The following is an 11584-nucleotide window of genomic DNA, read 5'->3' on the forward strand; positions in this document are numbered from 1 at the left end:
ATTTTGCCAACCTCTAGGTTCATGGCATCATGCGCTCCTCTGTGACCGGACACGTAACGTGCTCCGTACGCTCCCACGGCCCCCAGCTCTCTTCAGTTTGGCCCCTGTAATCATGACGAAGATGAAATCCAGCAGGAGCTTGAGGTGGGAGCCCGGGTCAGCTCACACACGTGCCACCACGCTGCAGGCAAGAAGCCGGTAAAGGCAGGTGACCGCATGACACAGCCGACAGCCGAAAAGCTTTTAACATCATTAGCAGAGAGAGGTTGGTGTCAGTCACCAGGAGAAATGTTTCACTCTGGATTTGCTCTCTGGAGACCTGCTATTTCGTATGCAAAGAGGGCTGCTAAGCTCCACAAAGACGCTTCAATTAATTACTTGATAGCTGACAAAAGTGCCCCAGCACCAGCCACCCCCTGCCCTGCCGCTCCTTGGGGACCAGGCGAGGGCACGTGCTGGCGTAGAGCTGCACGTGGCAAAGGCCACGGCCAGGCAGCAGGGCGAGGGTGGGATAGGCAAGGAGACTCTTGGCAGCCACCACGGCCACGAGGCCAGTTGTGGTCCTGAGTGCCAGCTGGGCAAACACCAACCTCACCTCAGAGGGATTTAACATCAGAGAGCAGAGGTGAGATGCTGCCGCCATCGGCTTCGCTCCCCCCCTCCCTCTCCCTGCTTCGACACATGGTAGGACCATTTTCAAGAGCCTCCTCTCCACAGAGGCTCTGGCACTGCGTTTTACAGCTAGAGCACTAAGTCATTCAGTGCAAAACATAAGTCCATATTTCTTTTAAGATCTCTTGAGCTCCTCAAGCAGCAGCCACTTCAGCGGTCCTCGCTGGACCGCAGAGAGACACCAGCTGCTCGAGCTGGTAGGAGGAGAGCAAGGCCTGTTTTATTGGTACAGGACATTTATCTGCCTCATCTCCACATTGATGAATAGCTCTATTTTACCCCGTGTCAGGCTCCAGCAAAGCAGAGGATGAACAGCTAAAGCTGCGGTAAGCCCACACACTCCATTTAGCCGGGAGATGACTCAGACGAGGCTCTTCGTGCGGGTGGAGGTGACGCTGAAATGCAAGGGTACGAAAGCCGGCACGCTCTGCTCTCCCCACCGGCCGCCGTGCTGCGAGGCAGGAGGGTGGACCCTCCTCATCCTCCGTCCCCCTGTTCGGTTGCAGGACAGTCATGGGGGGCCTTGGCACAGGAACAGCCCAGCCCCGGTGCTCTGCCGCGTGGCGGATAAGGCCATGGATGGCATCAAGCCGTCACTTATTAAAAACCTTTTATCCCATTGCACTCGGACAGGAGCAGTGCAGCCCTGAATGTGTGTGGGATGGCCACGGCCACCCCGTCCTTCCTCCTGCAGAAACCCTAGGCAGCAGCCTCAGGATACCAGCCTCGCCCAGGGGACGGAGCAAGGGGAGTAACATCACCCAAACCACCTCCCGATTCCAACCAAGGCTTCAGAAAAGAAAGATAGCCAAGTCAGAAAGCCAAATATATTTTTTTTGCCTGCTATCTATCTGCCTCGAATGCACATTTGTGGAGCTGCACAGGTCGCGGGGTGCCCACCCATGCACATCCACCCGCCTCTCCCCACCACAGGGACCACACACGGCCGAGGCAACAGCTTCGCCCAGAGCCACTTCAGGTCGGTCTCCACTCCACAAACAAAAGCCACTTCTCGTCTCCAGCTCGTTTCCTGGCAGAGTTAACGGCCTGCGCTCCTCTGGGGACCCAGCACTTGCGAAGACGCGCTGGGAGGCAAGCAGCAAGGGAGGGAATTAAGACCTTATTTCCTCTATCAGAGATAAGATCTTTAAACAATCTTCTCAGCCAAGAACTTTAATTTTTATTTTTTTTACAGGTTTTGCAAGGGAATCTTGTTCTCCAGAATTGCATCCGCCTCCAATGCCACTTAGAGCTGCCAAAGCCTGCGCTTCCCCCGGGACCAGCCTGCGAGTGGTGGAGATGGATGAGCTGACACAGGCATGACTTCACCCTTGCTGTCCTGCCGCCGGATCCGGAGGTTTCAGCATTCCCAGAGCAATCCCCCTGCTCCAGCCACGCCAGCCCCCCCAGATCAACCACATGGACCACCGCCATACAGTTCCACAGCACCCTGCACATCAGGGCTGGATGAGGCCCCCGGGGTGAGCATCCCTGCGAGCAGCAGCAAAGCCTGACCCAGCGGCACACCGCTCCAAGCTCCAACTCTGCTCCCTCTGCACGGATCCGTCTCCGCAGCCGCTCCTGTTTTAACCCAAGAAGGGCCAGCATCTGTAGTCTTGCAAAAGGTGCTTGTTCCCCCCTCGGAAAAGCCTTCTAGAAATCAGTGAGTGGCACTAAACTGGATGTGCAGGGCTTACCGCCCCTCTTGCACAAAGCCAAGGCTGTTATCTTACCACGGGCCACAATTCCTCCTTGTACCACAGAAATGCCCCAGTACTGGGCCCTGTGTTTGGGAACACAGACAAACGTTCCCCAAGCCTTCAATGGCAAGAAATAAATGTCCCTGCCTTGCTCATGCCCTGGGGCTTTGCAGCTCCCCCCCCTCCCCTTGCCTGGAGGCCGCTGCAGGAACGAAGGAACGCTTTGGGCTGATTTACCCGGCACACTGGCGCTGCAGATTAACGCACTAGCCCCGAGAGATGGAAGGGAGCACGAGCCAGCCGGACAAGCGGTAAATCACACCACGCAGGCTCCAGCTCTGCCGGCCATGCTCTGCCCACTGGTACTAAAGGTGCTGGTCGCCATGTGTCCCAGTGGGGTGAATGCTGGAGCCTCGGAGCTGCTTTGGTGTCCCGTGCCCTGGGGAGGGCGGACGCCCGGCTCCCCGGGATCACCGTGTCCTGTTGTCAGCCCAACAGTGCTCCCCGCCAGCCGCAGCCCCGAGTGGGGACTGACCGCAAGTGATGACCAGGGGACAAAGCTGCAGGCTCAGCGAGTTTCCCATTTTCTGTCTTCACTCTCTCTCCCACATCGAAGCAAGCATGAACCCCCCCAGGAAGTTTTTCTGGAAAAAGGGGGATGCACGCTCGCCACTCGGATGAGCCTGCCAGCAAGGGCTGTCTCGTGGGATCTGGGACACGACAGCCTGACTTGAACTTATGCTCAAGGACTTCTGTCTTGCAAAGTGCGGGACAGCACAAGGATATCCGAACGGGCTTTTGATGAGCTTCCAGCGAGATAAATGAGCTTCTGTGACCCTGCTCTACCTTCCTGAGCTAGACCATTGGTTAACCAAGCCCTGCGGTAGTCTGCAGCACAGACAAGCTCTCACCTCTCACATGCCGCACACGTGGCGGGGTACTTAGATTAATGTCACCGCTGGAGAACAGAGGGTCTGTCCACCCTAGGACGCCCCTTCTGTGCTAAGACCTGTCCGGGCTGTCCCACCATCAAACACTCAGCAGGGGAGGAAAGGAGAGTAACAGATAAAGGCTCCTCTTCCCGAGGAAATCCCGAGCACTCAGCCCTGCACGGAGCAGATCTCACGGCTGGGCACGGACCGGGGAAGATTTTTGCCCCAAACCAGCCTCCAAACCCACAAACTCCTTGGCTGGCTGTAGGCAAACAGCTACCCCAAACTCCAGCAGGTCCAGGCTGTGGGGCTCCCTTCCAGGGTGCCATTAGTGGGTGTAATGAGCTGGAGATAATTGCTGCCTCGGGGACACAATTAACCCCTTCCTGGCCTGGTCCAGCTGGGGCTTTTGCATCCCAGAAGAGCAGTTTCCCCCCCAGGTTCCTTAGAAAACTTACATCCCTCATCCTTTTCAAAGTGAGCCTTCTGAATCACAGCCTGATGAGCAAAGTGAGTTGCCTCATAATGTGGCGATGATTTAGATTTGGGATATATCTGGAATGTATCATTTATTTCAGGTATATGAGGCTCCAGTGAAACTGGGAGCAAGCAGTGAGTAAATCAGTCACACCCTTGTGATAATGGGGTTTGAAGCAGCTCAGTGCAGCCGGCTGACGGGCAGCCCTGCTCTGAAAGTCCCGCTCCCATGGGGCCAGGTGAACACAAGGAGATGTGGGTGCCCTCCGGGGGTGCAGGGACACAGTCAGGAACCCTGGAGGAGCTGGTGACGTTGGGAGACTTTTATGACACTGCTGCCAGCAATGGCCGTGGCGACACAACCTCTAGCAGAAAGGTCTGTGTTGAACAGCCCGTCGTCCTCGGGACAGGGATCACCTTCAACCCGGCACTGCCCGAAGAGCTGCTCCAAACCGGACACCCACCTTCACCCACGAGGTCCCGTCTGGAAGCAGCAGAGGAATAACCAGGCACAAAGTCCATCCTCCTCCCTGTCCCCGTGGTGGTTTCCTTTGCAGCAAATTACTGTTTCAGAAATGCAGTAGACATGAAATATTAAGACAGAAATTGCCAGCGACTTTTAATTTGGGTTCTGCCAATTTCTCTGTTCCAGCTATTGATTTTCCATAAAGATGAATCCCCACTTCCAGTTCTCTCTGACAGGCACTATCTGGGTGTTTTGCTTACCCCGAGAGCGGAAATATATGTTTTATTAAGTGTCAGAGCTCACTAATGAGAAGAGGGAGGAAAATCAATTGTCTGCTTATATCTTGATCTCAAAGACAGGACTAACAAGTTCTTTATTTTGACGCTGTGGGCAGGAGGACGGGGCAGAATGACAAACGTGGCAGACAACGGTTGTCAGCTCCACTCCAGAACAGCTCAGCTGATGAGAGAGGGGGGAAAAGGGGTACATGGTATTTGATTTTTTTCAAACACATTTGTATTTGTATTAATTCAGAGAGATTCATAGAGTGCTATAAAAGCCTATAGTTGAATTGATCCCTGATGCAAAGCTACTGAAACCAGTAAAATTTCAGCTGCAGACTATAAGCAGGTTTCTGCTCATATTCCTAAAATCAAGACAGCAGCTTGGCCAGCTGTTCTGGATAGGGCAGCCAAAGGGATTCCATTTTTCCATGCTAAATTTGGGACGAAGGTTAGCTTTTATGACAATGAGAAGTACAAGCAAGCTCAGTGCAAAAGTCTCTGCACAACTCCAGCAATAAATCCAAACGTGCACCATGCTGTGCTCATAGAAAGTGCTCAGGTGACATCCTAACCCTGCCAAAATGATGAGCAGAACTTGCTAAGCCCAGGACTTCGCCTTTGCTGCCTGAGAAACTCAGCCACTGCACTCGGCTCAGCTGTGCAATACTTTCATCGTCTACCTCCATCTTTTTCAGGTCAGTTCTGGGGTACGGGAACACCCTGAATAGCCTAGACCCCGCCAGCTCGAAGGCAGACATGGTCTCCACCGAGAGCTATTAAATACAAAGACACCATCACATCTTCAGAAATCATGGGATGGGAGGGTGCCAAGGGAGACGGACACAAAGTGCCAGCCTTGTTCTAGGCTCCTCCCTGGGCATCCAGCACAGGCCGTGGCTGGAACAGGAGGCGAGGTTACCTGGACCTCTGCAGGACTCTTCGTACGTCCTTAAGCGCTCAGACCACCAAGGCCGAGGGAAAAGGACAGGTCCAGTTCCCAGCACACACAGCCCGAATGACAGGACTGGGATCCATGACATGAGCATGAACATCCATTTCCTGCAGAAACTTGGCATTATCACCAAATACTGATCTCTGCTCCTCGCCCCCCCGCCCCCAGCAAGGCTATCAACCTTCTTTCACTCATATTTGTTATCTTCCTTGTCTGTTAGAGAATCACACCTGACAATTGTATAGTTAATCTCTTGGCAGCTGTGAAATGAAATGGTAAGCTCCGGCTGCCTGGAGAAGATGCATTGATTTCTTAAAATGACAGATCGCCTCCTCCCTTGATGTTCAAGCAGTAGCTCAGGGCTGGTGTTATGGATCTTGCCTATCATTCAATTAAAAAAGCTTAGCAGAGATGCAGCAGCTGAGCGTACGAGACAGCATTAAGGCTAAGCCCTGACCCAAAGATTTAATTGTGGGGAGTACGAAGGCACCTTCAGACACAGGACGCCTGTCCGGTTTGCTGATGAGCACACTGGTCATGGTATTGCGTTTGCCACTGTGAACCAGACAAGCCAGTCTCTTCTCCACAATAAAACAGCTGACTGGCCAGTCGGGTCCGGCAGCAAGGCAGAGCAGGAAAATCCCTTCCTCCCCAAAAGGAAGTTTGCTGCACTTGATGGAGCAGTTTATATCCTATTTCAACACAGCTCTTTAATAAGGATTATGTGTTTAAGTTAACAAAACTCCTGACACTTTGTGAGACAGCCTCAGCCTCACTGTGGAGAGCAAAGCACTGGAGTGTATCCGGCCTCAAATGCAAAGACTACAAGATTCACCCTCGAAAAGCAAAAATACCCCCACCCCTCAGCATGCCATTAAAGCCCAGCAGAGCCCATTAACAGCCCAGAACCACCTATGCTTTCCTGGGTGAATATTAACATCTGGCAAGCAGCAAAGAGCAAAGCTGAAGCATATCTGTGGGTATCCCAGATCCGCCCGATGCTGGGCTCAGAGCAGGTCCCAGGCAGAGCAGCAGTGGGGTGCCCACGATGGTGTCCTACTGCTCAGGAATTCAGGGCAGGGTCAGTCACAATCCTTCTCCCAGAAATGCTACAAACAGTGTGGTTGTTTGGAGCAGCCTAGATGATAGCTGGGGCTGCGAGGATTCACCGGCCCCAGAGGCAGAGGCGTGCCTACACCAGGCGACTCGAAACCCCAGCGAGGTGCCTGTGGTGCGAGAAGCCGGGCAGCCGTGTGCCGGCACAGCGCTTCACCGAGGGCACCTCGCAGCGTGCGGGGTGCCACTTAGACCTTAGGGCTTCCCAGGATGGAGCCAGCTTTTCTGCTTGGTGCTGCACTTGTTACGCCTTGCTCTGAGCTAGCTTGCTGGGTGGACATGGCCAGCAACTATTTTCTGGCTGTCCTGCCTTAGCTACTTCATCCCTGTCTGACGGGACCCTTGCCTCGAGGCTGTCCCCCCGCAGTTCACTGCTGAGGTCTGGGCTCTGCAGTGAGAAGAGGGATTTAAACCAGCCCACAGTGAAGCAGCTCTGTTTGTTAGGCCCCTTGGCCTTGGAGTAGGGCTCATAAAACACCGAGGCCGCTGCCTAGCTCCGTGGAGCAGAGGTGAAACGCTGGAGGAGCAATGGGAACATCACATGCAGGGAAGCAAAGCTTTGGAGATCACGTTTTGGATTCTCCAACCACCACAAACCCCGCAGTCCTCAGAAAACGGACCTTTCGTCAGCTTAGCGCTCCCACAGCCCCATCGCAACAGCAAGGGCACAAGATGGGAGTGAAACAAAATATGCCTGTTAAGGGGGAAGCACAGAGCCCTTGGCCCCTCGGCTCTTCTCCTCCCTGCCCTCCGGTACGGTGGGAAAGTGCCCGGGCACAGCCCTGGGGTGGGGGGCAGAGCCTTCTCACACCTCGAAGACGCCCAGCCCAAGGCTGGCACTGACCCTCAGCGCCATGCGATGCATCGCGCTGTGATTACAACAGCCAGGTATTGTGTGCTGGCTCGCTGTAAGCGACCTGAGTCACCGCTTTCCGTATAAAAACAGACGCCGCTAATTAAGCAGGCAGAGGAGAGCACGGCCGTGCTCCTCTCCCCACACACGCGGCCATCTCCCCTCGGGGCCAGCCTGGTGTTTTACCCAGCCCAAGGTCCCACGTTTCCGCAGGGGCTGGAGGGCGAGGGGGAGGCAGCTGAGGCACGGGCTACTGAGATTGACGGAGAGGAAAGTATAAACGACTTTGGGGCTCACAGTCCCGTAGACAATCGGGGTATGTCCCCACAAACCACCGCCGCCAAGAGCACAAAGCGTCGCGGTGAAAAGCAGAGGCTTGGGGGAGAAGTCGGTGGGTGCTGGGGGCTCGGCCCCACCGGCCGGGGCATGACTGGGTGGTGGAAACCGACTGCAGGGCGAGGGATCAGCACCCACGCTCGCCCGAGATGCTGGAGCCTCAGCCTCGGGTGCTTTGCCCGCGGCTCCCCGGGCCTGGGCAGTGGCGGGGACAGGCAGGGACCCCCCGGGGCCCGGCCCCAGCCCCAGCACAGGCCCAGGCCCCAGCACAGGCCCCGGCTCCAGCACAGGCCCAGGCCCCAGCACAGGCCCCGGCCCCAGCACAGGCCCAGGCCCAGGCCCCAGCACAGGCCCCAGCACAGGCCCCGGCCCCAGCCCCAGCCCAGGCCCCAGCCCCAGCCCAGGCCCCAGCCCCAGCCCAGGCCCTGGCCCCAGCACAGGCCCCGGCTCCAGCCGCAGCACAGGCCCCGGCCCCAGCCCCAGCCCAGGCCCCGGCCCCAGCCCAGGCCCCGGCCCCAGCACAGGCCCCGGCCCCGGCCCAGGCCCCAGACGCCACAATAAGTCGCCATGGCAACCGCGGCGGCCTGCCGGGCTGCGGGCGGGCGGGCCGGGCCGCAGGCAGAGCCGGGCTGGGCCGGGCCGGGGCCGGGGCCGCTGGACGGAGCTCCCCGGGGCCTGGTAATGTGGGTCGGGGCTCGACGGGGCAGGGTGAGGCAGGCCGGGGCCTTCCCGGGTTTGGCCCGTGCCCGAGGGGCCAGGGCTTGTAGCCCAGCCCGGGGCAGCGTGAGGAGGCGGCTGCCCTGGGATGAGGGGCTGGCTTTGAGCCGCGGGGAAGGCGTTGGGGTGCCCCCGGCTCCCATGGGTGCCCCCTTGCACCCCCCCAAGCCCTGGCCCCCGGGGCCACGCAGCCTCCAGCTTGTGCCACTGCAGCCTCCCAGGCTGCAAACATAGCGGCGCTCCTGGGAAAACAGCCGTTTCTGGCAAGAAAAAAAGGGATATAAAACCAGAAAGGGAAAACAAGCACAATCACAGCTCTGTCTGTGGGCAAACAGACCGCTCCAGAGAGCCAAATCCCTCTGAAAGCGGGTAACGTAACCTGGCGCGTGTGCTGTCCCTGGTGCACTCCATACGGGGACACCAGGAACTGGCACTGCTTTGGTTCAGGGTTTGGGGGTTTTGTGGAAAGAAAAAAGCGAAAAGGAAATAGAGCTTGTTTTTTAAGTTGACAGCTCTTGTGGAAAAAAATGTTGCTGCAAATAAGTATAAATTGTAGTGCAGCTAAGGGCCAGACATCAGCCAGACAAACGCTTGCAATTCCTGCAAGGAAATGTTGTTAGTTCTGTTATGTATTTAGGGAAAAGGAGGCTAAGAAAAATTGCTTCGTCAACTAGATATCACCATCTAGCTTCTACAAGATACCTAAGAATTGAAATACCCCAGTTAGATACTACAAGAACTTAAATAATTATAAGCAGAAAAGTACATAGAATGAGGAGAGTTACCTGTTGCTAGAGCATATCACTGCAGTCTGACTGGGGTCCCAAAATCTTACTTTCAGAATTCCGTATTTATTTCTTTTTCAAACCAAGCATGTCCAGCTTGTGAAAGCCACGTTCTCCCCACCGAGCCGGGTTCTCATTACAGTATCACCGACAACAGGGACACAGGCATTTATTTAGCTAATTTCTGTTTGTGATAGATAAGCTGGATGAGCCACCAGCACTTCAGCTAAAGCACAACAGAGAAACACCTTCCCTCTTAGCTCAGCAGGCACTGCCAAACAGGGCACAGCTTCGCCAGTAAATGAAACAGCTAAGACTGAGGCAGGGAGCGGATACGGCGTCGCAAAGGACCACTACCTAAACACCTTCTTACCAGCAAACCGCTATCTGTTCACAAGTGTTTTACGTGTGTTTGTTTCATTCTCTTACTGTACATTGTTTATAGACTAACAGCATTCTACAAGAAAGCAAGTCGATATCATGGGCCAAGGTGGGGATGTAAACTAAAACCAAGGAAAGGGAAAGCAATACATCACTGAAAATGTTGTGGGGTTACGACTGTCAATCCGCTGTTGAAGGTAGAGGTGCAAGGAAAATCGCTAGCGTTCCTCTTGAAAGCTGTTGTGAGGTGGCTCTCAACGTATTGCATGGTTCTGCCTGCTGCGTACCAGCTTGCTTGGAGGGGGCAGAGGGTTAATTTGAATCACCAAGGTGATTATGTAGCTCTAGGAACTGTTTTAGAAGATGGGTCTGAAACCTCAACAGCCTGGCAGATTACAAAGGGAGAAAAATAGACATGTCCAGAGATGTAGAAGAATGGAAGGAAATTGCTTACAGGAGTACAAAGGCATCTAAGTAGAATGAAACAGAAGATAATAAGATAGGGAGAAATTTTGGCAGAGGATATCAGAGAATAGTTCCTGACAGTGAATCTATGAAGCAAAGGTAGAACCTCTCAAGGCGGGGGGGTAGAAGGAGACGATTTGGTTGGCATATATAAAAAAGTAGACTATACAAAACATTAGAAACCATACAGCTATAGAAGAAAATTCCTCTGGAACTACATCTAGTCTAACAGTTCTTTCCCACCTATACATTTATAAGCTAAGCTTGAATTAAGAGAGAAGAGTCACAGCCATGATTATACTCCCTCACAGCTGCTTTTTCTTTGGTTCTTAACGTTGTTATTGCTGCTTTCTTACACAGCAACTGAGCTTTGGAATCATGGCTGTGATTTTGAATGAGTTTGAAACCACTTCAGAGAGTACCGCGCACAGCGAAGAACAAGAAGACAATGCCAGCTGGGAGAGGTACTTGGAAAGGAGAAGCCTCGTTCTGCAGTTCCTGCGCTCCAGCCTGAGCCTCTCCCACCTCCAGCACCACCAGAACAAAGTTGAGCTTCTGAAGAAGTGTTACTTTTACCTGGAGATTGAGCCCAAACACGTGAATGTGAGAGACCAGAACCATGTGATGCATCGCACTGACATCTTGCAACTAATAGACCCCTGCCAATTGCAGAGGATGAAGAAGGTGGGAAAAAACCAGACTGAAATCCAGCTGTCCCTTTTAACTGAGCTGTTAAAACAGCTGGAACGAGGTCGGGAGGAGCTGAGCTGTTACGTAGAGACCTGTGACATGATAACTTTTCTCTCCCGGTGGGACTTGATTATGCAGAGACTGTCCAAGCTCTCCGAGTTTATGGAAACTCTCCTTTCCTTGCAAGTGCCAGGAAAGCTCTATGTCAAGCACTGTTTGGTGTCACATGCACATCTTAGAGGTACGAGACTCCCCAACATTAGGCTTTCTCTCCGTACAAAGATGCCACTGATTTTTGATCGAAAAGAGTCATTTGCACACAAGAACTGGGCCAAGCTCAAGTGGTTTACTGAAAACCAAGAGTCACACCTCGAACAATGTGAACTGCACCTGAAGTTACTGACAAATGGGAGTCAGACAGAAGCGGGTTACCGTAGGATTCAGGAAGTCACCTCCAACACATGTGTAGTCCAGGACCTGCAGCCTGGCAGATCGTATGAATTCACAATTAGAAGATCAAACACTCACACATTTGTCTGTGAAAAATGGTACGACAGCATTACATTGAAGACAAAAACTAACGCTGCTGAAGATGCGGGCAGCAGTGCTTGTGCACCAGATGGATGAGGTGGCACGCAAGAATATTTTTCTCATTTTATCCATTTGAAAAAGAAGAATGAGAAAAATTAAAGGTAAACCTTATTTTTAAACATTTTGTGTAAAACTGGACTCGATCTGTTTTCAACAACAATTTTACA

At 53.7% G+C, this 11584-nt stretch overlaps 1 protein-coding gene across 1 annotated transcript; it reads left to right on the forward strand.

The window, feature by feature from the left end:
- Positions 1 to 10499: 10499 nt before the first annotated feature.
- On the forward strand, positions 10500 to 11453 carry FNDC11 (fibronectin type III domain containing 11). Its single transcript, XM_009812245.2, has one exon. The coding sequence runs from the start codon at positions 10515 to 10517 to the stop codon at positions 11451 to 11453; it is 939 nt and encodes a 312-aa protein (XP_009810547.1). The 5' UTR covers positions 10500 to 10514.
- Positions 11454 to 11584: the final 131 nt, after the last annotated feature.

Source organism: Gavia stellata, chromosome 20 (assembly GCF_030936135.1).
Source record: "Gavia stellata isolate bGavSte3 chromosome 20, bGavSte3.hap2, whole genome shotgun sequence".
Classification (NCBI taxonomy): Eukaryota; Metazoa; Chordata; class Aves; order Gaviiformes; family Gaviidae; genus Gavia; species Gavia stellata.

Bases quoted from the DNA above. Each gene is read 5' to 3' on its own strand.
- FNDC11 (XM_009812245.2), top strand. From the start codon at position 10,515: ATGGCTGTGATTTTGAATGAGTTTGAAACCACTTCAGAGAGTACCGCG.